General features: G+C 46.1%; 1 protein-coding gene across 2 annotated transcripts; it reads right to left on the reverse strand.

Annotated features, from left to right (window-relative positions):
• Nucleotides 1–1,197: 1,197 nt before the first annotated feature.
• Nucleotides 1,198–24,602, reverse strand: c6h8orf82 (chromosome 6 C8orf82 homolog). Of its 2 annotated transcripts, none has more exons than XM_059971682.1 (4): nucleotides 24,426–24,602; nucleotides 14,897–14,945; nucleotides 12,896–13,379; nucleotides 1,198–5,754 (listed from the first exon to the last, which is right to left on the reverse strand). In XM_059971682.1, exons 1-3 carry the CDS (start codon nucleotides 24,555–24,557, stop codon nucleotides 12,931–12,933), a joined length of 630 nt encoding a protein of 209 aa, XP_059827665.1. In that variant the 5' UTR covers nucleotides 24,558–24,602; the 3' UTR covers nucleotides 1,198–5,754; nucleotides 12,896–12,930. The 2 variants fall into 2 exon arrangements, with proteins under 2 accessions (XP_059827665.1, XP_059827666.1); XM_059971683.1 differs by lacking the exon at nucleotides 1,198–5,754 and adding an exon at nucleotides 9,887–10,181.
• Between the last annotated feature and the right edge of the window lie 498 nt (nucleotides 24,603–25,100).

Here is a 25,100-nt window from a genome sequence, read left to right on the forward strand (position 1 = left end):
GCAGTGATACTACTGTTGTAGATTAAACCTGTTGATGATACTACACTTCTCAAATAATAATGAGGCAGCCTACAGAGAAGAAGTCATCACCCTGACACAGTGGTGTCAAGTAAACAATCTCTTCCTCAATGTTGCAGAAACAAAGGAGCTGGTTGTGGATTACAGGAGGAATGGAGACAGGCTTACCCCTATTGACATCAATGGATTCAGAGTTGACAGGGTGAACAGCTTCAAGTTCCTCAGTATACACATCACCGAGGTCTGTACATACCGGCTGTGTGGTGAAAAAACCAAAAATGCCTCTTTCACCTCAGACGGTTGAAGAAGTTTGGCTTGAGTCCCCAAATCCTACGGACTTTCTACAAGGGCACAATTGAAATCATCCTGACTGGTTGTACCACTGCCTGGTGTGGGAACTGTACTTCCCTCAATCGCAGGACTCTGCAGAGAGTGGTGTGGACAGCCCAGCACATCTGTAGATATGAGCTTCCCACTATTCAGGAGATTTACAGTGACAGGTGTATGAAAAAGGCCTGGAGGATCATTGGGGACCCGAGTCACCCCAACCACAAACTGTTCAGGCTGCTACCATCTGGGAAACAGTACCACAGCATAAAAGCCAGGACCAACAGGCTCCGGGACAGCTTCTTCCACCAGGCCATCAGACTGATTAATTCACATTGATACAATTGTATTTCTAATCTATATTGACTGTTATGCTGTATATCTTGCTGTATATATTTTTTATTACATATTACTATAATTTGTACATTGCACATTCAGACAGAAATGTAAAGATTTTTACTCCTCATGAAGGGTGTAAGAAATAAAGACAAATCGATTCAGTGAAGGCGGAGGGTCTCCAGTCACCTTGCAGGCCATGCCACTGGACCCTGACCCTGCTCTGTCCAGTACTCTGCATCAGCCTCCTCACGTTAAACAAAGTCACGCACAGAAATTCTCCATCAAGGGAATCCACCTTAACATTCCACCCACCAACAGACAACCATTTAGGATATCATTTTCGACTTGAGTGACACCCAACCAGAAGCAGGGGCAGACACATGCACAAACACAGAGACATATCACACCAGCGTTTTGTGTGTTGGTCTAGATTTCCAGCATCTCTGGTTACTTGCACCTTCAGGGTCAAATAAGTCTGGTATTATTCCAATGAAGCATACTTGGGATTATATGTACAGGTTCAAAAAAATTATTTATTGAGATACATGTTGAGGCAAGCAGCCCAGCTACTCAGTGATTTAAACCTAGCCCTAATCACGAGACAACTTACAATGATCAATTAACCTACCAACTGGTACATCTTTGGACTGCAGGAGGAAACCTGCACAGTCACAGGCAGCGGCAGAATTGAGCCTGTGTCGCTGGTATGGTGAAGTGCTGAGCTAACCACTAGATGCTGCTCTTATATTGAAGCTGGTGTGCAGTGAGACATCGACAAGCTTACACTTCTCAAACACACACACAAAATACTGGAAGAACTCAACAGGTCAAGCAGCACCTGTGGAGCGAACCAAACAGTCAATGCTTTGAGCTGAGGCCGTTTAGCAGGACTGGAAAGGAAGGAGGAAGATGCCAGAATAAGAAGTTACATCCAAGGACGTCTGTTGCATCAGCAAAAAGTGGAATTTCTTTGTGGCAACCATTTTAATTCCCATCCCCATTCCCGTTCCAACATGTCAGGTCATGGCTTCCTCCTCTGCCGTGATGAGGTCACTCTCAGGCTGGAGAAGAACACCACGTATTCCTCCAACCTGATGACATGAACATCAAATTCTGAAACTTACGGTAATTGTTTCCCTCTCCCCCTTCCTGCTCCTGCAATTCTCCACTTTGACCTCTTGCCTCTTCTTCTCACTTTCCTATCACCTCACCTGGTGCCCCTCCTCCTTCCCTTTCTCCCATGGTCCACTCCCCTCTCCTATCGGATTCCTCCCTCTCCACAAAATGCCTGAGGAACTCAGCAGGTCTGCAGCATCTATGGAGATGAATAGTTTTGGGCTGAAACCCTTCCTCATGAGTTTGTGACTGCTCATTGTCTGTGTCTTGACTGACTGCTTTGCTGCACACTTGAGTGCCCAGTGGGGGCGCCGATGCGGTTTTGCTGGTGGGGGATCGTTGCCTCACTGTTGCTTCTGCATGGGGGGGGGGCTTTGGGGTTCTAATGTTTAACTGTCATTCATTCTTTGGGGCACTCTGTTTTTGTGGATGTTTGGGAAGAAAAAGAATTTCAGGATGTGTATTGAAGACATTTCTCTGACATTAAGTGTACCTATTGAAAGATCACAGAATCAGGTTCATTATCACCATCTTATGTGACGTGATATTAAGTATTGCGGCAGCAGTACAGTACAAAATTTACTATAAATCACTAAAATAAATAAACAGTGAAAAAAGCAGAGTGACAAGATAATTACTGTTCATGGATTATTCAGAAATCTGATGACAGAGGGATACAAGCTTTTCCAAATACTTTGGGCCTGTAATGCGCTCTGCCTATATTGAACCATTGAGTGTTGGTCCTGAGGCTCCTATGCCTCCTTTTCGATGGTAGCACAAGAAGAGGGCTTTGTCCCGATGGTGAGGGTCCTTAGTGAGGGATGCCGCCTTCTTGAGGCTCTGCTTCTTGATGGCAGTGAGGGTTGTGACCATGATGGAGCTGACTGAGTCTATAAAACTCAGCAGCCATTTGCAATCCTGTGTACTGGAACCTCCACACCAGGCTGCGACAAAGCCAGTCAGAATGCTCTCCACTCTACTTTGACAGAAACTCCAAAGAGCCTTTGGTGCCCTAACACAGTAGAGCTGCTGGTGTGTTTACCTCTTCTGTTCTGATCTATCAGGTTACGAAAAGAATGGAGATGATCTGATAGTCTACAATAACAGGCTTCCAACAGATCTTACAAAATAACCAATAACTAACTGATTGGAAGATCGTGGTCCAATTCCCACTGCTATCTGCCACCAGATTTCTAAATGCACTATGTACACTAACTCGCAATTCCACATTTGCACTTTCCTTTGTAACTGACAGTAATATTTTATGCCTGGCACTATACTGCTGCTACGAATGTCTTGGCCTGCGTCAGTGCTAATAAACATGAATCTGACACTGGAGTGATGGGGGTTACACGAGAGGAGGGTCATCTGCCAGGTTAATGAGATGCAATGTAGCAGCCAGGATTCACAGTTATCTATGTCCTCTGAGCTATGCTCTTTCACATATTAATATATTTTAATGTAATGCCTGTTTTCCCTTATCTGAGAACGCTTTTTCTTAAGGAGAAATGAAAACATGCACAGTGATTTTAAAACAAACTGTTTCTAAATCGTACTTCACTGAAGAGTGACAGATGTTTGGAAATTAGGTCATTGGAAGCAGTAACACCAGGAACGAGCAAAGATGAGATGATAATGGGGGGAGGGGAGGGTAAGGGGTGAGGAGAGGGGGGGAGGAGGGGAGGAGAGGACAGAGAAGCCATCCAGATAAATAATTGATCTGACAGACATTGCGCTTGTAAATAAGTGGGAGTGGGACCGGTCCACCCTGGTGCAGCGGTGGGGGGTGGGGGGAGTGGGATCATGCCCCACTGGTGAAGGGGGTTCCACTCCCTCCACTTGTTTTTGATTAATTTATCTGCCTAAGTTTCAGAGGTTGTTTTGTTCCCAGTGATGTTTCCCAGCAGAAACCTTAGTCTCTGAATAAGTCAAGGGGTAAATATTAGAGACCATGGCTGGGACAGGACCCTAATGGGTGCGCCAACAGAAGTTTATAGAAAACTCCATTCCAAACTGCAGATTGGCTCAAGAAAGCAGTGTACCTCACTAAGGACTCTCAATATCCAGGACATTACTACCACTAGAGAGGAGGTACAGGAGCCTGAAGACCACCCCCCCCCCCCACACACTCTCAGTGATTCAGGAACAGCTTCTTCCCCTCTGCCATCAAATTTCTGAATGATCTATCAACAGCACCTTGTAATTGATTACTTTTTCACTATGCATTTAGCTTTGTAATTGATAGTAATGTTACCTCTTTGTACAGTACAGATGCTGCAAAACAACAAATTTCACATCGTATGTCAGTGATACATTCAATGTGTCCGTTTGTGGTCTGCTGCTGTAACTATCCACTTTGAGGTCTGGCATGCCTGCTCTGAGATGCTATTCTGTACACCACTGTTGTAATACATGATTATCTGAGTTCCTGTCAGCTTGAACCAGTCTGGTTATTCTCCTCTCACCTCTCTCATTAACAGAACTGCCACTCACTGATTGTTTTCTGTTTCTTCTACAGAGACTGTTGTGTGTGAAAATCCCAGGAGATTAGCAGTTTCTGAGATCCTCAAACCACCCCATCTGGCACCAACAATCATTCCAAGGTCAAAGTCACTTGGATCACAATTCGTCCCCCATTCTCTTGTTTGGTCTGCATTCTGTAATTGTTTTACCTTATCCTAGCTCAAAGCACTGTGTAATGATCTAATTATTCTGCATGAGTAGTCTGCAAGAACAGCTTTTCACTGTTCAAAAATACCAATAATAAATAAACCTGAGTAACACACACAAAATGCTGGAAGAACTCAGCAGGTCAGGCAGAACCTATGAAGGGGAACAATAAGTCAACATCTCAGGCCGAGACCCTTCATCAGGACTGGAGAGGAAGTGGACAGAAGCCAGAATAAGGTGATGGGGGAGGGGGGGATGAAGTGAGGAGGTGGGAGGTGATGGGTGAGACCAGGTGAGGGGGAGATGGTGAGGTGGGAGGTGATGGGTGAGGGGCGATGAAGTGAGGAGGTGGGAGGTGATGGGTGAGGGGCGATGAAGTGAGGAGGTGGGAGGTGATGGGTGAGACCAGGTGAGGGGGGGATGAAGTGAGGAGGTGGGAGGTGATGGGTGAGACCAGGTGAGGGGGGAAAGGTGGGTGAGGGGGATGAAGTGAGGAGGTGGGAGGTGATGGGTGAGACCAGGTGAGGGGGGAAGGTGGGTGAGGGGGGGATGAAGTGAGGAGGTGGGAGGTGATGGCTGAGACCGGGTGAGGGGGGGATGAAGTGAGGAGGTGGGAGGTGATGGGTGAGACCAAGTGAGGGGGAAGGTGGGTGAGGGAGGAATGAAGTGAGGAGGTGGGAGGTGATGGTGGAAAAGACAAAGGGTTGGAGAAGGAAACTGACAGGAGAGGAGGGTGGGCCAAAGGAGAAAGGGGAGGGGGAGAAAGAGGGGCAGAGGGGCACCTGATGGAGGTGATGGGCAGGTGAGGTGAAGAGAAGGGGTAAAAGAGCAGCCAGATTGGGGAAGAGGCAACAATAAGACTGTTCCAATTCCACCAACTTTGCTTCAGAATAGGTTATACACACAGCGCTCCAGCCACAGCTGTGCTGATCACTTAATTACTCAGCTGCTAATTAGCATAACTTTTATGCAAATATTCACTTTCTGCATCACTAAATAAACAAATTAGTGTTGCATTCAATATTAAAATGATTTCCTTTATTACACCAATGAAGCACTAACCAGGGCTGTCTGAACAGGCAGCTACTGTTGTGAGAAAATAGTTTCATCTCCTGTCTGCTGCATGCTTGAGGGATCATCTCCGGGGAGTGACATCAATATGTCAATCAGGAACACAGAAATCAGCCAAAATAAATCCACTGTGAGCTGGAACCATTCCTCCAGAGTAACATCCGCAGCTGAAATTAGTCGTGGTAGACTCGGTCTGGATCACCGTCAGGAGACCTGCAATCAATAACCAGGCAAAGTGTCTGCAGACTGAACACAGTACAGGGCAGGCTCTTCAGCCCACGTCATGCTGACCTTCTGATCTACTCTAAAATGACAGGAGGATGATGCACAGTATTCTGGCAGGTTTGAGTATGGTCTGGTATGGAAATCACCAACGCCCAGGAACAGAAAGGCTTACAAAAAGTGGATACAGCCCAGTTTGTCACTGGAAAAGCCCTCCCCACCACTGAGCACATCTTCAAGAGACATTGCCACAAGAAAGCAGTGTCCATCAAAATAGATCTCCACCTTCCAGGCCATGCTCTCTCCTCACTGCTACCATAAGAAAGGAGGTACCATGTTCAGAAACGGTTATTACTCAACAACCTTCAGGCTCCTGAACCAGGACTCACCACAACCCTGAACGGATTCCACGACCTACAAAATAACATGATCTACTGATTCCACTCACCTTCAAGGACTCTACAACTCATGTTCTCAGTATTATTTATTAACTTATTATTTTTAGTTTCTTTTTCTTGTATTTGCACAGTTTGTCTTCTTTTGCACATTGCTCGTTTGTCAGTCTTCGCTTGGGCGCAGTTTTTCTTTGATTCTATTGTATTTCCTTGTCCTACTGTGAATGCCCACAAGAAAATAAATCTCAGGGTAGTAGAGGGTGACATACATGCACCTTATTAATGAATTTGTTTGGAACTTTAAACTGATGTGGGAAATCAGAAGGTCACTAATTGTGGTAAACATAGTCCAGTGGTACGCACACCAGAGGGTGCCGGCTGCCTTTCACCACATGCTAGCCAAGGTATAGCACATCCCGTTCACACGAGAGAACAAGGTGCTGACACTGCTGTGGTGGTCATAGGGGGTCTTGAAGGGTAATAAAGGGGAGCAGATCCATCACTCGAAGTTGCAGCACAAGTTGAATTACAAATTATCATGCAAATTGACAGGATGGTTAAGAAGGTATATGGTGTGTTGGTCTTCATTAGTCAGGGGATTGAGCTCAAGAGCTGCAAAGTAATATTGCAGCTCTATAAAACCTGTCTCTGAATGTGGACAAAGGAGATGGTTGTCGACTACAGGAGAGCACCGACAACCACTCTCCGCTGAACATCGACAGCTCCTCCGTACAGCACCAAATTTCTTGGTGTTCACCTGGCGGGGAATCTCACCGGGTCCCTCAACACCAGCTCCATAGCACTTTATGTAGTCCCGTGTAGGTCTGAAGTCTAATGTAGTTTTGTGTTGCTTCACATAGTCTCGTGTAGTTTTGTGTTGTTTCATGTAACATCAGAGTCCTGGAGGAACGTTTTTTCGTTTTTACAGTGTACTGTACCAGCAGTTATGGTTGAAATGACAATAAAAGTGACTTGACTTGACTGAGACCACATTTGGAGTATTGTGTTCAGTTCTGGTCGCCTCATTATGGGAAGGATGTGGAAGCTTTAGAGAGGGTGCAGAGGAGATTTACCAGGATGCTGCCTGAATTAGAGAGCATTCCTTATGAGCAAGCTGGGGCTTTTCTATTCGGAGAGATGACTTGATAGAGGTGTACAAGATGATAAGAGGGAGTGGTCGAGAGGACAGGGTGGAAATGGCTGATATGACGGGCATCATTTTAAGGATAGTATGGAGGGATGTCAGAGGTAAGTTTATTGGTAGGGGTGTAGAACTCACTGCCAGGGGTGGTGGTAGAGGCAGATACATTAGGGACATTTAAGAGATTCTGAGATAGGCAAGTGGATGAAAAATGGAGGGATACGTGGGAGGAAAGGATTTGATTGATCTTAGAGTAGATTTAAAACATTAGTAAAACACCATCGGCCGAAGAGCCAGTACTGTTAAAGTTCTATGTTTTAAGAGGCAGGATCTCACTGAAACCTACCAGAGACTGAAAGGAAATGAAAGAGTTAATGTATCAGGAGCACTTGCAGGGCTCTGGACCTGTACTCCTGGAGTTCAAAAGAAAAAGGGGAGATCTCACTGAAATACTGCCAGGCTGTGACAGAGTTAACACAGAGAGGATTATTGTGGGGGAGTCCAGGACCAGAGGGCACAGCCTCAGAATAGGATGTCCCTTTAGAACAGAGATGAGGAGGAATTTCTTTAGCCAGAGGGTGGTGAATCTGTGGAATTCACTACCACAAACAGCTGTGGAGGCCAAGTCAGTGAGTACATTTAAAGTGGAGGTTGATAGGTTCTTGATTAGTAAGGGCGCCAGGGAGAAGACAGGAGAATGGAGTTGAGAGGGAATACATCAGTTAGGATGGAATGTGGAGCAGGCTCAATGGCCTAATTCTGCTCTTGTAGTCATTTAGAGAATGGGGCTGCATTAGGGATTCAGACATGGGCGGCATCTTGACCCATCACTGATTCCCTTAGATGGATGGGTCTTTGTTCAGGTAGATCAATTGGGCTTAATTTCAGCATCCCCCTCTCCTCCTTGAACCTTACTCCCACTCAACGTACTGCCCTCCACTCTGTCCAAACCAATCCCAACCTTCCCGTCAAACCTGCAGACAAAGGGGGTGCTGCTTTAGGGTGGCAGAATGACCTCTACTTTGAGGTCAGGTGGCAACTCCCAGACTCCTCCTCCTAATTAACCCTTGAAAAGGACCCTACTCCAGATCATCAGAAAATTGTCTCCAAAACCATTACTAACCTCATCAACAATGAAGATCTCCCTCTACTGCCACCAGACTCACTGCTCTCTTACCCTACACTGCTCGTTTCTACTTCCTACCCAAAATCCACAAACCTGTCTGCCTGGGTAGGCCCACGAATCTGTGCTGAGTTTGTCCATTTCATCAACTTTGCCTCCAACTTCCACCCTGCCCTTAAATTCACTTGGTCCATTTCTGACACCCCCCTTTCTTTATCTCTCTCTCTCTCCATCTCAAAACAAACCATCAACCTACGTCTTTTATAAACCGAGTTACATGGCTATCTTGACTATATATAAAAACTGGAAAAAAACAAGAGCTTTGGGCAGCAACCAATCCAGACGTCGGAAGCTTTGAGAGGAGGGGATTTCACTCCAGTCCACAGCCCATGTTGAGAAGGTAGCAGCAGGTCGCTATGGTGAAAGAAAGCTTTGACCAGCCACCAGCTGCAAGAGCAAATTAAACGAGGGCAGGGCAAGCACAGTGGCCATCATCTGAGTGGACAGAGTCAGAGTGGTGATCTTGAGGCTTCAATCAAGAGAAAGCAAAGAAACACTCCAGGTGAAGTTTTTTCCCCTTCCCTTCTTTATATCTGCTCAACCAGGACAGTAGAGATGTCAGGCAGGATAGCGGGATGCTCCTCTTGTGGGATGTGTGGAAGACAGACAGACCTCCAGAGTCCCTGACCACTACAACTGCCAGAAGTTCGTCCAGCTGCAGCTTCCAACAATCCACATTAAGGAGTTGGAGCTGGAAATGGATGAACTCCAGATTATTCGGGAGGCTGAGCCGGGGGGGGGGGGGGGGGGAGGAACAGATAGGACATTCTGTAGAGAGGTAGTTACACCCAATGTGCATGACACAGGAACTAGTGACAGGAAAGAGAAAGGGAGTAAGGAGCCAGGACAGAGTGCCTGAGGCCATTCCTCTCCTCAACAACAGGTTGCTACATTTTGCTTGCTACTGGGGGTTGGGGCTGGAATGACCTAACAGATGAAAGTTACCTTGGTCGGGTCTCAAGCACTGAGTCTGGTTCTGTGATCCGGTGACTCACAATTCAGAGAAGGAGCAGGGTAGGGTAAGGGAACAGTGAGTTTGGGGGATCTGGGTAGGGGGTAGAAACAAGCGGTGTAGGGTAAGGGAGAGAAGAGGCATGCTGTGGTGATAGGGGATTCATTAGTTAGGGGAATGGACAGGAGGGTCTGTGGACAAGAACAAAATTCCCAGACAGTACATTTCTTCCTGGGTGCCAGGTTCCAGGATATTTCGGATTGAGTCCTCAACATTCTTAAGTGGGAAGGTGAACAGCCAGAAGTTGTGGTCCATGTTAGTAACAATGACACGAGTAGGATATGATGAGGTTCTGCATTGGGAGTTCAGGGAGTTTAGATGTTAAATGGCAGGACCTCCAGGGTTGTGATCTCAGGATTGCTACCCGTGCCGTGTGCTAGTGAGACCAGAACTAGGAAGATTTACAGTTTATTACAGTTGGCCCTCCTTATCCGCAGGTTCCGCAAACGCAGATTCAACCAACCATGGATCGGGAAGACCCGGAAGTTCTCTCTCCAGCATTTGTTGTTCAAGCATGTAGATTTTTTTTCTTGTCATTATTCCCTGAACAATACAGTATAACAACTATTTACGTAGCATTTACATTGTATTAGGTATTATAAGCAATCTCGAGATGATTTAAAGTAGTGGTCGCCAACCAGTCGATCGTGATCGACAAGTTGATATTTGAGACTTTCCCAGTAGATCCTGAAAAAAAAAGAAAAATGTGCATCAGGCAGAAAAGACTGGAAGCAAAACCCCGCAACCCGGAAACAACCTCTCTTTACAAACAGCTCTCCGCAACAGGAACACCATTACATCACCATTATCCTAATCGGCATCAACCTATCTTTATAATGCTCACATTACAACACTTCTCCCCCTTTAAATTCCATCATTCCCCAAATGTAAAGGAACTAGGAAACAAAAACCAATGGTGTCATTAGCTTGCGTACCTCTGAAACCTATGCTAGTGTCTCAGTAACAGTTTACCAATACAAAACACCTGAAAAACGTGGCAGATTCAACATTCAGTTTAACAAAGGAAACTGTCCATTCAAATATTCAGTCTGTCAGGAGGTTTGCGAGGACACTGTGCTGCAACAGATGAGAATTATTAAATCTAAGTCCAGGAGCTGTCTTACTGATAGACACCTCACAGACTGTCTCAGACTGGCTGTCTGTAGTTATGAGCCAAATTTCGGGGAACTAGCAGAAAGTATTCAGCCCCAGTCATCACACTGAGCGCAACAGTCAATTTTTATTCATTTATTTTTTGTGTTGAAATACAATTAAATAATGAAACATAGAATTAAAGGTGTTGTAATGTGAGCATTATAAAAATAAATACCAATTAATAGTAACATAGCAACATTCCTGCTATGGAAAGCTGCCTGCAGAGAGAGACTGCTTCCAGGGCTGTGGAGCTCCACTGCCCAGTGCGCATGCGTGCGTTTAAATGATTTAGTAGGTTGATCTTGCCTTTCACTAAAGCCGAGGTAGGGGATCTTGGGCTTAAAAAGGTTGCCGACCATTAATTTAAAGTATACGGGAAGATGTGCATAGGTTACCACGGATCGGGAATGGGAAAAAAAATGGAAGTTCTCTAAGTCAGTATTATTTAGCCTCAGTTAGTCAAACATTTGATTTGGTATATAGTATATATTATACCTTTCTATGCATATAAAACACTTAAGAAATGTATGTATTTCAATAATTAAACTACTGCGTTGCCTAGTAGCTTGTACCATTCATCCGGGCAGGGCCTTCACATGCTCCATTATTCTCACTTTATCCTTTAAAATTGTTCCAATCATTGACCAACTGTAGCCTAGTGCTTTCCCAATGACCGATGGCGTTTCATCTCTTTCCGTTCGCTTTGTTATTTCCACTTTATTTTCAATCGTGATCGTTTTCCAGAACAGAAACACTGTGGGCGGTGGGTCCCAAAGTCCACCGCATTGAGACAGGATAAATAAGCTCTGGAGCTCCGCCAGGTCCTAAAGTCCACCAACTTGAGCATCTGTGTTTTTTGGTATCCGGGGGGGGGATTGGTTCCAGGACCCCCACAGATAAGGAGAGCGACTGTTGAAGTTGATGTATGAGGGAAGGCATAAGATATTTGAATCATTGGGCTCTCTTCCAGAGAAGATGTGACCTGTTCAGTAGGGAAGGTTTGCACCTAAAATAGAGGGGACCTAATATCCTAGCGGAAAGGTTTGTTAATGCTGCACGGTGGAGTTTAAACTAGAGTTTCAGGGAGATGGGGACCAGAGTGCCAGACAGTTAGTGGAGCATTTTTGCTTTCTGAGATACAGCACAGTAACAGGCCTTTCAGGCCCAAAGGGAAGGCACCAGCCAAATACACCTACGTGACCAATTAACCTGCTCACCCACACAACTTTGGAATGCTGGAATTTTGAAATTCAGAAAGCGATGCCTCGGAAAGGCAGCATCTATCACCCAGGGCACGCCCTCTTCTCTTTGCTACCACTAAGGAGGCGGTAGAGGAGACTGAAGGCACAAACTCAATGATTTAGGAATAACTTCTTCCCCTCTGTCATCAGGTTTCTGAATGAACATTGAACCCATGAACACTACTTCACTATTTTGCTTTTTTTATTCTCTTGTTGCATTACTTATTTATCTTTTAAAATATGTTTCCTATCATCATTTATGGCTTTTTATTAGTTTTTACAATACACTGCTGTCACAAAACAATAAATTTCATGACCTATGCTAGTGACATTAAACCTGATTGTGTGGGAGGAAACCCTCAGGGTCACAGGGAGAACGTACAGTACAAACTCCTTACACCACAGCAGGAACTGAACCCGGACGACTAGCACTGTAAGCAACACAGTAGATTGTAACACAGAAGCAGTGAGCTGTCGGTCTCCCATCTCGTTACTGCAGGAGCAGCATCTCTCTCTCTCTCTCCCTCCCTTGCTCGCGTGACAGAGAGCCTGGGTGAGACGTCAAAGTGTTGGGAGGGACTTTGGTTTTCAATGGACTCCAGATCATGGTCTGTTTCAGGACTTTGCTATTGCTTGCATGGAGGGTGGCGGTGGGGGGGGCTGATGTTTTTGTTTGAGCAAGTAGGGAGAGGGAAGGGGGGGTTGACACTTTTGTTGCTGCTTGAGCACAGGAGAGGGGCCTTTGGGGGGGGTTCTAAAGTTTTCTGTCATTCATTCTTTGGGGTCTTTTTCCTGCTTTGTGGATGTGTGCAGAGAGTAAGAATTTCAGGTTCTGTATACATTCTTTGATATTAAATGGAACCATCGAACACTGTTACACTAACTGCTGCACTAACCCTGACTCATTCTAGTTATAATTTTGGTTGGTATGGATGAGTTGAACCAAGGGGCCTGTTCCTGTGTTGTATAAAACTCTACAAAGTAACAACACGTTCCCAATCTTACCACCAGCTGACCGTAACCTCCCTGGAGAGATGGTCCTAAGTGGGTTTTTCGATCTGAACGTAGGCAGCCAGTTCATTGGTCAACGTGTGTCGCCGCCCGTTCCATTGGAAATGGGATGGTGGTCCACTCTCAGGGCTGCCGCTGGCATACTCAAAATGGCCACTGAGCTCAAAGGCCAGAGAAGACTTGACCAGCCCCACGCTGCCTGCCCTCTCTGGGGCTGGATGGTACACTCTCCCATTCACCGGCATGAACAACCTCTCAGGTTCAAACCTCACCGCCAACTTGTCACCCCCGCCACAGTAGGACAGGAGCTCCCCCTCTGGACCCTCGCCTCCGACCAGGTGGGTGAAGACAATCGGCAGATCCTCACAGCGAATGAAATTCCGCTCCCTCCCACAGAGAGAGAGGTACGGGAACTCCTGGTAGCGTCCCGTGACGTTCTTCCTGAGTTGCTTGAAGAAAAAAATCAGAAACTCTTTATCTAATGACCAACAGAGAGACAGAAGTTTAAGTGAAGGTGGTGCCGTCAACAGACAGACAGATTTATGGTGGAGAACATTCTGAATGGTTGCATGATGTGGAGGCTCCAATGCAAAGATTTGCAAGGAGCTGCAGAGGGTTGTAGGCTCAACCCCCCCCCCCACCCCACCATCAAAGACTCTCCAAGAACAAGTGTCTCAAAAAAGTCCCAGATGTCACCATCTGGGACATTCCCTCTTCTCATTGCTACTGTCAGGGAGGAGGTACAGAAGCCTGAAGACCCACACTCAATGATTCAGTAACAACTTCTTCCTCTCTGCCATCTGATTTCTGAATGGACATTATATCCATGAACATTTGAACATTACTTCACTTTATTTTTATTTTTGCAATACTTATTTAACATGTATATACACACACACTTACTGTAATTAACATTTTTTCTCTATTATTATATACTGCACTGTATTGCTGCTGCAAAGACAACAAATTTCACAACAAATGTCAGAGACAACAAACCTGATTTTGGTTCTAATTTCCAGTTGCCACCATAAGGCAGCTCATTTGATTCCGCTGTCAACAAATGCAATGACCAAATGAGGAGGAACGGAGGTGGAGGTACACAAGATCAGAGGGCAGTTGTTCCAGTACTGGATCAGATACTGCCAGGGTCTTTTTCTCACTTTGTACCTCCAGGTGACCTGCACTGTTTGTTTTAATCCCAGCAGGTTAATCGTTGCTTTATGCATATAAACAGGTTCAAAGGGCACTGGAGCACAGAGACAGGCCCTTTGGCCCATCTAATCCATGCCAAACTGATATTCTGTGTATTCCCATCGACCATTGCTCTCCTGTCAGTCTACCTATCCAAACATCTCTTAATTGTTGAAATCAAACTCACATCCACCACCTCTACTGACAGCTCATTCCACATTCGCACCACCCTCTGAGTGAAAAAGTTACCTCAATTTCCTCAATATTTCATCTTTCACCTTTGACCCTTGACTTCTAGTTCTAGTTTCACCCAACCTCAGTGGAAAAGACTGATTCAATTTACCCTATCTATACCCCTCATAATTTTGTATACCTCCATCAAATCTCCCCTCATCTTCCTACGCTCCTGAGAATAAAGTGCTAACCTATTCAATCTTTCCCTGTAACTCAGGTCCCCAAGTCCCAGCAACATCCTTGTAAATTATCTGTGTACTCTTTCAATCATATTGGTATCTTTCCTGCAGATAGGTGACTGGAACTGGACACAAAACTTCAAAATTGGCCTCAAACAACGTCATTGGCCTTCAACAAAACATACCAACTCCTGCAACCAATACTTTGATTTATGAAGGCCAATGTGCAAAAGCTCTCTAACTCTTGATCTCACAGACTGTTAGTCTGATTCGTTAAACATGTGAAATCTTAGGATGTCTGTTCATGTTTTTCAATTCTGGTATAAAACCTTTCTCTTTGGTACTCTGATTCAGGTCTCGTGTGGGGTCAGCCGACTGAGGGAACGCTCACCTTTAAAGCAGGTGATGAAATTCTTCACCTTCGTGTCATCGAGAAAGAGCTGCAAGAGAGAAGTCAGGAAGTCACACCATATCTCGCACAGACTGAACATCAGGACACATGCAGCCAGCTGTTGGTTCTGACACATCTCCACACTCTGACATTCAAACAGACTCCCTACAACCCCAAAGCTCTTCATGCTTAGAGAATAAAAGGCTATTCAGCACACCAATTCTGGTTCGTGAATCGATGAGAGTGGAGTTTGAGGCCTAGTATTCGGAGTCCCATCACTGCTAAGAACAGTGTTTGGTGATCGACATGCCCTGGGATCGATGCTGAGGATTGAAGCCCAAGGATGAATCGGAGTTGCGGAAATTCAGGCAGGAGCTGAGGGTGGGTCTGCAAATCTCTGCAAGCCCCTTGATCCTGGTGTCTGCAGCCCAAGTCACCTCCACAAGACAGGGTGGAGGCCTGTTGTGTGGGTGAGTAGGAGGAAGGAATGGGGCTTGTTTTGCTGACGTTGTGTTGTTGCTTGTTGTGTTCTCTGTTGTTCTGCTTGACATTGTGGGCATGCGATGTTGGTGCTGGAATTTTGCCCTCAGCACACCCTCAGATGGGGTAAAAGGAATTGTTGGCATTTCAGCTGAAACCCTGCATCAGCAGCCTGAGAGATCACTGCCTGGTATGGGAATTACGAAACATCTGACCAGAGGATCCACAAAGGATTGTGAGAACTGCTAAGAGGATCACTGAGGTCTTTCTTCCACCCATCAGAAGTGCAGCGTAGACAGGGCCCTTAGCAACGATCCCTCCCATCCTTTCAACAATCTCTCTGACCCCTTACCATCAGGCAGGAGGTATCACAGCATTAGGACAAGAAGACAAGAACTGATGGAAGGGAAACAGCTTCTTTCTCAGGTCATGAGACTGCTGAACTCCCTGCCACGTTTGAGATCACATCATGCATGAAGCCCAAGTAGCGTTATACTGTTTATTTTTTAAATTTGTGTCATAAATGCACCTATTTGTTAATTTATTTGTGGTAACATTACTTTATGTGTTGTGGGTGTGAGTTATATGTACTGTGTTGCACATTGGTCTGGAGGAATGTTGTTTGTTTGGCAATATACATGTTCACGGTTGAAATGACAATAAACTTGAGCTTGAAATACAGTGTAAACCATTGATAGTGCAGTGGTTTATCATTAACTCAGTGACATTCACTGTCTGGTTAATGATAGACGACGGCCCTACTCCTGTTGGCTACAGCACCACAGCTCCCTCTACTGGCCATGCATGAAATACACTGTCACTCTGCATGCCAGTTTCAGCCATGCATTAACAGTTTAACACACGGCGGAAGAACTCAGCAGGTCAGGCAGCAGCTGTCAAGAGGAATACAGTCAATGCTTTGGGCCAAGACCCTTTATCAGGACTCCTCTGTAACTGGTGAGAGGGACCCTATCCGAGATCTAACAGGAATCATCTCAGGAGAGGGAAGAAACACAAATGATTTCCTCTATTCTGGTCTTGGAAGAGATCATTTAACTTTGTACAGACTGGTTTTCAATTTTACATTCCATGTGCTGACTATGCCTACGTGCCAGCAATGCTGCAGCAAGCAATTTAAAAAGTATATCTGTACTTCACTGTACTTGTGCACAGGACAATAATTGATTTTATTGAGAGATTTATTTATTATTTGTTGAGATACAGCAAGGAATAGACTCCCAGCCCTCCGCATCGCACTCTGATTTAACCTCAGAGTGCCTCAGGGATCTGTTCTGGGACCTTTACTCTTTGTGATTTTTATAAACGACCTGGATGAGGAAGTGGAAGGATGGGTTAGTAAGTTTGCTGATGACACAAAGGTCAGAGGTGTTGTGGATAGTGTGGAGGGCTGTCAGAGGTTACAGCGGGACATTGATTGGAATTGATAGGATGCAAAACTGGGCTGAGAAGTGGCAGATGGAGTTCAACCCTGGTAAGTGTGAAGTGGTTCATTTTGGTAGGTCAAATATGATGGCAGAATATAGTATTAATGGTAAGACTCTTGACAGTATGGAGGATCACAGAGATCTTGGGGTCCGAGTCCATAGGACACTCAAAGCAGCAGCGCAGGTTGACTCTGTGGTTAAGAAGACATACAGTGCATTGGCCTTCATCAATTATAGAATTGAATTTAAGAGCCGAGAGGTAATGTTACAGCTATACAGGACCCTGGTCAGACCCCACTTGGGAGCACTGTGCTCAGTTCTGGTCACCTCACTACAGGAAGGATGTGGAAACTATAGAAAGGGTGCGGAGGAGATTTACAAGGATGTTGCCTGGATTGGGGAGCATGCCTTATGCAAATAGGTTCAGTGAACTCAGCCTTTTCTCCTTGGAGCGATGGAGGATGAAAGGGATGGTCGTCGGCTCGGAGGTTCGACGGACTCAGGTCACTTTTGGTGTGCGCTGCGTCTGCGAGGCTGAGTCGGGCGGCGCTTCCATTGTGTGCTGCTTCTGCGAGGCTGAGTCGGGCGCCGCCTTGGAAGTTCATAGCGGGGGTACTCCCTTCTGCCGCCGGCGTGGAATGGCGAGTCTGTCGGGACCCTGGGGACCTGTGGAAACTGTGCTGATTTCTTTTGAACTTCCAGTCCTTTAACATCTTGGACTATTTTTACTGTGCCCATAGTCTGTTTTTTTTATCAATTATGCTATTGTTTGCACTGTTGTAACTATATGTTGTAATTATGTGGCTTTGTGCAGGTCTTGTAGCTTTAGTTTTTGGTCTTGTTTTTGTCTAGTGGATTTGAAGCTCCTTTCTAGGGAACATGCTAGACAGTAGCGCGATATTAATACACAGCAGCCTCTCCGGATTCTGGATTGGGGATTGCCAAATGTTACATGGATTTTCTGGTGTAGTCTGTTTTGTCATATACTTTTGTGATATCATTCTGCAGGAATGTTGTCTCGTTTTTTAACTGTATTGCATTTGTGGTTTCTAAATGACAATAAACTGAATCTGAAGGTGACCTGATAGAGGTGTATAAGATGTTCAGAGGCATTGATTGCGTGGATAGTCAGAGGCTTTTTCCCAGGGCTGAAATGGTTGCCACAAGAGGACACAGGTTTAAGGTGCTGGAGAGTAGGTACAGAGGAGATGTTGGGGTAAGTTTTTTTTTTACGCAGAGAGTGGTGAATGCGTGGAATGGGCTGCTGGCAGAGGTGGTGGAGGCGGATATGATAGGGTCTTTTAAGAGACTTTTGGATGGGTACATGGAGCTTAGAAAAATAGAGTGCAATGGGTAAGCCTAGTAATTTCTAGAGGAGGGACATGTTCGGCACAACTTTGTGGGCCAAAGGGCCTGCATTGTGCTGTAGGTTTTCTATGTTTCTAACACCAGCCTAACTGGAGTTCAATTTAGTGCTGTTTATAAAGAATTTGTATGTTCTCCCTGTGACTGTGTGGAATTCCTCCGGGTGCTCCGGTTTCCTCCCACAGTCCAGAGATGTACTGGTTAACTGGTCATTGTAAATTGAACTGTGATTAGGCTCGGGTTAAATAGGTGGGTTGCTGGGAGGAGTGGCTCATTGGGCCAGAAAGGTACGTTCCACACTGTATCTTGAAATAAATAAAACGGTGGAGGAACTCAGCAGGTCAGTCAGAATCAATGGAGCGAAATAAAGAGGCATGCAGTCTTAGCCCGAAACATTGACTGTTTATTCCTCTGCATAAACACTGTATGATCTGTTGAGTTCCTCCAGCTTCAAGAGCTATATTTGTCACATAGATCGAAACATACAGTGAAATGGGTTGTTTGCAGCAAATCAGCGAGGACTGTGCTTCTGCCATCAACACAGCATGTCCACAACTCACTGTACGTCTTTGGAAAGTGAGAGGAAAATGGAGCACCCAAAGAAAGAGCACGTGATGGGGAGAATTCCTTACAGGGAACAGCAGGAGTCGAGCCCATGTCTCGGTGCTGTAACAGTGTTACTCTAAACACTGCGCTACCGTGCCACCAGTTTGAATAATCTTCCTTAGCTACTTCTGTACAACAGAACTATTTTCAAACATACTTCATGCCAATGTGTGCCACTACTTTCCATTTCAAACCAGAGCCACAGCACAGGAGCCCACTTGCTCCGTACCATTCCTGAGAGTCATTTTCTAGAACAGCTTCCAACTAATTCCACTTCCCCAAATCCTCTTGCATTTTCTCTGCTCTCACTGTTTATTTAATTCTGCCTGAAAGGATGCAACGACCTCTGCCTCAAACACACCAGGAATGTTCCACAGTACAACAACTCGATGTGGAAAATTTTAAGCTGATAATGTCGAACCTAGAGATGACTGGTTGTGCTCGTCACGGCTGACAATGACAGGAAACCAGTGCAGGAGGGTTTTTAAAGTGGAAACCCTAGCACTGGGGCAGTTCCACTGTCTTGACCTCGTCACTACTGGGAACTTCCTTGGTTGCAGTGCTTGACCATGACTTTTTCCGTGCCTTGTCATGTCCTTCACTCCCCATGAAATGTTGCAGAACTGCCCTCCTGGCTGTTGGATTCCACTGTTGATCTTGGATGCCAGAGCTGACTTCACAAGTTGGGAAAGGCATGACCCTACCTCACGGGGGTGTGAGGCCCGCCAGCTACCCTCACCCAGTTTAGCCTGTCAAAGCAGTGTACTGGGCTGCAGCCGCCATCACACACAAGCAGCTATTTGATGAGAATGATACCAGAACTGAATGGCTTGTCATGTGAAGAGTGTTTGATGGCTCTGGGCCTGGAATTCAGAAGAATGAGGGGTTTTCTGTGGTGGGAGAGTCTAAGACCAGAGGACACGGCCTCAGAATAGAGGAGCATCCTTTTAGAATAGAGATGAGGAGGAATTTATTTAGTGAGAGAGTGGTAAATCTGTGTAATTCATTGCCTTAGGTAGCTGTGGAGGCCAAGTCTTTATGTATATTTAAGGCAGAAGTTGATAGATTTGTGACTGGTCAGGGCATAAAGGGGAAAAGGCAGGAGATTAGGGCTGAGAGGAAAATTGGATCAGCTACGAGTAAATGGCGGAGGAGACATGATGGGCCAAATGGCCTAATTCTGCCCCTGTATCTTATGGTCTTATAGGAGCCATAGTTGAGAGCTGAGTGCCCAGAATGGGCAAAAACCCCTTCACCACAGGTGCTACCCCTCCCTGGGCACCCTATGCACCCCACAGATGACTACAGAGTTTAAACCTTACTTTAGGTTTGAACTGATGCCAGCTACTCTCTCACTTGTAATCCAGCTGGCACCCCGCTTGGGCTGCCTTACGACCAATAGCACTACAGCACAGTGCAGGCTCTTCGGCCCACGATGTTGTGCTGACCTTTTCACCCACTCTGAGGACAATGCCTCCCTCCCATAGAGCCCTCCAATTTTCCATCATCCATATGACTATCTAAGTGTCTCTTAAGGTTTCCAATCAACCCCAAACCTGGCAGTGGGTTCCATGTATCCCCCATTCTCATCTCTGTGGTATTTTTGTCACTAATGCACATCGTTATAGACGTGTGTGGCTCATTATACCTGTCAATCGGCACTCCTCCCTGAGGCATACTCCTAAATAAAAAAGCTTCCGTAAGTAACCATGATGTTCAATTTCACCGGGGGGGGGGGGGGGGGGGTAGATTTGGAAACAGGAGGACAAGACCTGCTGCCCTCTTGAACCTTCCTCGGATCATCCAGCCACCAGCATTAGGTACCCCAGGGTTCCACAGTGAGAATTGTACTCTTTCACTGTACATAACCAACCTGACCGAGCTTTTCAAGATTGCTACCAGAAAAGCTGATGAAGACGAGGCAGTGGATGTCATCTACATGGACTTCAGCAAGGCAGTTGAAAAGTTGGCATGCAGTTGACATCTTCCAGTCAACTTGGTGCCAGTGAACAATGAATCTTCGGGTGACGTCTTACAGATAGCAAATCTTTCACTTCTTCTCCGCCTTCTGCTTGTTCCTTTTGTCTGGTTTGTGTTATGGAAACTGGTGGAGCCTGTGATGTACAGTTTGGAACTCCATCGAAGGATCCAGTGTGAGTCTGTGTCCGGAGAGCTGCCACGCAGAGATCAGACGGGGGGGGGGGGGGGGGGGGGGCCGAAAAGACCAAAAACACAAAAACAAAAGACCCGTAGGCGCAGGGTCATGAACGACTCCCTCTCCCAGCGGCGAGGGAAACCGAAGCATCAAGGTGAATGCAGAGGGGGTCAGCGATGGCTCGGCACAAGGTGGCCAGCAGACAGATCGGCCCCATGTTGGCAGCATTCGGACTCAGGTCAGCAGTCACTCCTTATGGGAGGATTTTGTGCAGACAAAAATACATTTCCCATATTCTGAGATTTATGTGATTGTGTGACTGTACTTTATATTGGTTTCCTTCAGTTTTGTCTTTCTTGCGTGTGGGTGATGTGTTATTTTTTGTGTGGGGGGGTTGGAGGTTTGGTGTCACTGCTCTTTTCTACAAGTGAGGGGTCAGTGATTGTTATTGTGGCTGTTTTTTTGCTGCAGAGGAAGGGGGATTTTTGGGGTCTGTGAGATTTGTTTCTTTCCTTTTTCATGTTGGTTGGGGGGGAATTGATGTCTTTTCTTTCATCAACACCCGTGGTCTTTCTGTATTCAGTGGCTATCTGGAGAAGACAAGTATCAGGGTTGTATCATACGTGCCTACTTTGACAATAAAACAAACCTTTAAAGGCCCTGCATGGGAGGTTGGTCAAGAAGGTTCAATAATGTTGGTACTTTATAAATAACTCACTTGGAGTACTGGGAGCAGTTCTGGGCTCTTTATCTTAGAAAGGATGTGCTAAAACTGGGGAGGGTTCAAAGGAGGTTCATGAAAATTATTCCAGGATTAAACAGCTTGTTATATGAAGAACATTTGATAACTCTGGGCTTGTATTCACCGGAATTTATAAGAATGAAGGGTGATCTCATTGAAACCTATCAAATGGTGAAAGGCCTTGACAGAGTGGATGCGGAGAGGATGTTTCCTATGGTGAGAGTGTCTAAGACCAGAGGACACAGCCTCAGAATAAAGAGATGTTCTATTAAAACAAAGATGAGGAGGAATTTCTTTAGCCAGAGAGTGGTGAATCTATGAAATTCGTTGTCACAGGCAGCTGTGGAGGCCAACTGTTTTTGTATATTTGATGCAGAAGTTGATAGATTCTTGATTGGTCAGAGCATGAAGGATTTGCAGAGAAGGCAGGAGATCGGGGCTGAGAGGATCGGCCAAGAGACCCAAGATCTTTGGGCACAGAACTTGGAAAAAACAATGCAACGCCTTTTAACACCGTAATCCAGCGAACTGTTTGTTATGTTTCCCCTCTCGCTATGAAACGGGAGACAGAGAGAGAGAGAGCCTGTGGTCTGTCGAATACTGGGTGAATGAGTAGTCTTTGGGGTACTGCAAGTCAGTGTCTTTGCTGCACGCTTGAGTGGTCGGTGGTGGGTGTCAATGCTTTATTTTGCTGGTGGGAGGGGGGATCGTTGTCTTGCTGCTGCTTACGCATGGGAGTGGGGAGCTTGGGGGGCTATGGAGCTCTAACATTTAACTGTCATTTATTCTTTGAGGGCACTCCTCTCTTTTCATGGATGGGTGCAAAGAAAAAGTATTTCAGGATGTATATTGTATACATTTGTCTGACATGAAATGGCAGAGCAGGCTCGATGGGCCGAGCCGCCAGATTCTGCTCCTATACCTCATAATGGTTAGTCACTTGGCATTTAAGATGACATAGTTAACTGGATTAGACATTGGTTTTGCAGTAGCAGGTGGTTGCCTCTCTGACCAGACGCCTGTGACTAGTGGAGTGCTGCTGGGATCGGTGTTGGATCTCTTGTTGTTTGTCATCTATATCAATGATCTGGATGATAATGTGGTTAACTGGATCAGCTATGACACCTAAATTGGGGGTGTAGTCGACAGTAAGGAAGGCTATCACGGCTTGCAGTGGGATCTGGACCAGCTGGGAAAATAGCAGTGGAATTTAATGCAGACAAGTGTGAGTCTTTGCACTTTGGAAGGATCAGTTAGGGTTGGTCTTACAGAGTGAAGTGGGGCACTGAGGAGTGTGGAAGAACAACGGGATCAGGGAATACAGGTCCATAATTCATTGAGAGTGGCATCACAGGTAAAGAAAGCTTTTGGCACGTTGGCCTTGATAAATCACAGTGTTGAGTACAGAAGATGGGACATTGTGTTGAAGATGTACAAGGTGTTGGTGAGGCCTGATTTGGTCACCTATCTACAGGAAGGATGTAAACAAGGTTTAAATAATGCAGAGAAAATTTACAAGGATGTTGCCAGGTCTGGAGGTTCTGAGTCATAATGTAAGATTGAATAGGGTAGGACTGTATTCACTAGAACATAGAAGGTTGAGAGAAGATTCGATAGAGATATTGAAAATTATGTGGGGTATAAATAGGGTAAATACAAGCAGGCTTATTCCACTGAGGTGGGGTGGGACTAAGACTAGAGGTCATGGGTTAAGGGTGGAAGGTGAAATGCTTAAGGGGAAGATGAGGGGAAACTTCTTTACTCAGAGTGCTGAGGATATGGAATGAGCTGCCAGCACAAGTGGTGGATGTGATTTCAATCTTCTCAAAGTTTAGGAGAAATTTGCATAGGTACATGGATGAGAGGTCCCATTGCAGGTTGATGGGACTAGGCAGATTAAATGATTCAGCATGAACTGGGTGAGCCAAACGGCACATAACCCTTACCCAGTGTGAGAGAGATTAGGGTAGGGTTAAATCAGGGTTGTCACGGGTTGCTGTGTGGCATGGCTTGAATAACCTATTCTGCACTGTATCTGCAATGTTGGTATTTACTTTCTCCCTTGTGTCAATGTGAGTATTTATCCTTCCTGATGCATAAGTGAGTATTTAACCCCTCCCTCCAGTATAACATCCATGTGAACACTCTCCCCCTCCCCCAGAGTTTGTCTATTTAATCCCTCTCCCCAAAGGCAAGTCAGTATATAACTCCTGTCCCCAGTGTATACGTTGGTTTTTAATCCCCTCCCTAGTGTAAACACCAGAATTTACCCCTCCCTGGTGTACAAGTCGATATTTACCCCCCTCCAGTGTATACATCCATATGAACACCCTCCCCCCCAAGGGTTAATGTCTACTTAACCCTTCTCGCTGAGAGCATATGTCAGTGTACAAGTCCTCTCCTGTGGTGTATGTACGAATTCCCTTTCCCCAGGGATATATATCTATTTACCTCCTCTCTCTAGGGATAGCTTTCGGTACATAAACATTCTTCCCTAATGTAAACACATTAGGGAGGCACATTTGCCCCCTCCCCCTGCAGTTCTCCCGGCCTCAGAAAAGTCCGGCACAGAAACAGGTGCTTCGGCCCATCTAGTCCATGCAGAAACATTGAGACTGCCTACGCCCATCGACCTGCACGCTCTGGGTGGAAAAGCTCCCCACTCTGCCGGTCCATACCCCCCTCGTTGTGCTTGCCGTATGTCACACCTCTCCGCGGGTGTATATGGCGGTTTACCTGGCCCTGGTGGTCAATGTAGTAGAAGTATTCGCGGATGCGGGGTTCCGGGCTCTGGCCCTGGCGGTAACTCGCCCACCGACACAGAGCGGGCCGCAATGCGCGGCCGCCCACCTTCCCCAGCAGCGCCATGGCCCCGACCTCTGGCCTTGGTCCTGGCCCCGCCCCCGCCCCGGCCCGCTGACGTCACCGCACCTGCGCGTCATCCCGGCCGAGGCTCCTGATTGGCGGCTCCCTCCCGCCCAGGACCCTGTCACTGCAGCCCCGTTGTCCGAGCAGAGTCCCGGAAAACCAGTTTCTTTCCTCACAGAATGGCGACGGTTTAAACACTGACTAACATGTCATCGTAGATACAATAAAGGATGATTTGTTCACATTGTCATCTTACACGAGATGAAGTCTGAACAAAACTGTTATGTCCTTATATCACACATCACTCCACTCTTTCAGAAAGGAGGGAAGCAGCAGGAAGGAAATTATAGACCAGTTAGCCTGGCCTCAGTGGTTGGGAAGATGTTAGAGTCAAGGCTGAGGCGATGCAGTACTTGGTGACACAGGACAAAATGGGACAGAGTCACCATGGTTTCCTTCAGGGAAAATCTTGCCTGACGACCCTGTAGGAATTCTCTGAGGAGATTAGAAGTAGGATAGAAAAAAGGTTGTCACACAAGGTGC

Source organism: Hypanus sabinus, chromosome 6, assembly GCF_030144855.1.
Source record: "Hypanus sabinus isolate sHypSab1 chromosome 6, sHypSab1.hap1, whole genome shotgun sequence".
Lineage (NCBI taxonomy): Eukaryota > Metazoa > Chordata > Chondrichthyes > Myliobatiformes > Dasyatidae > Hypanus > Hypanus sabinus.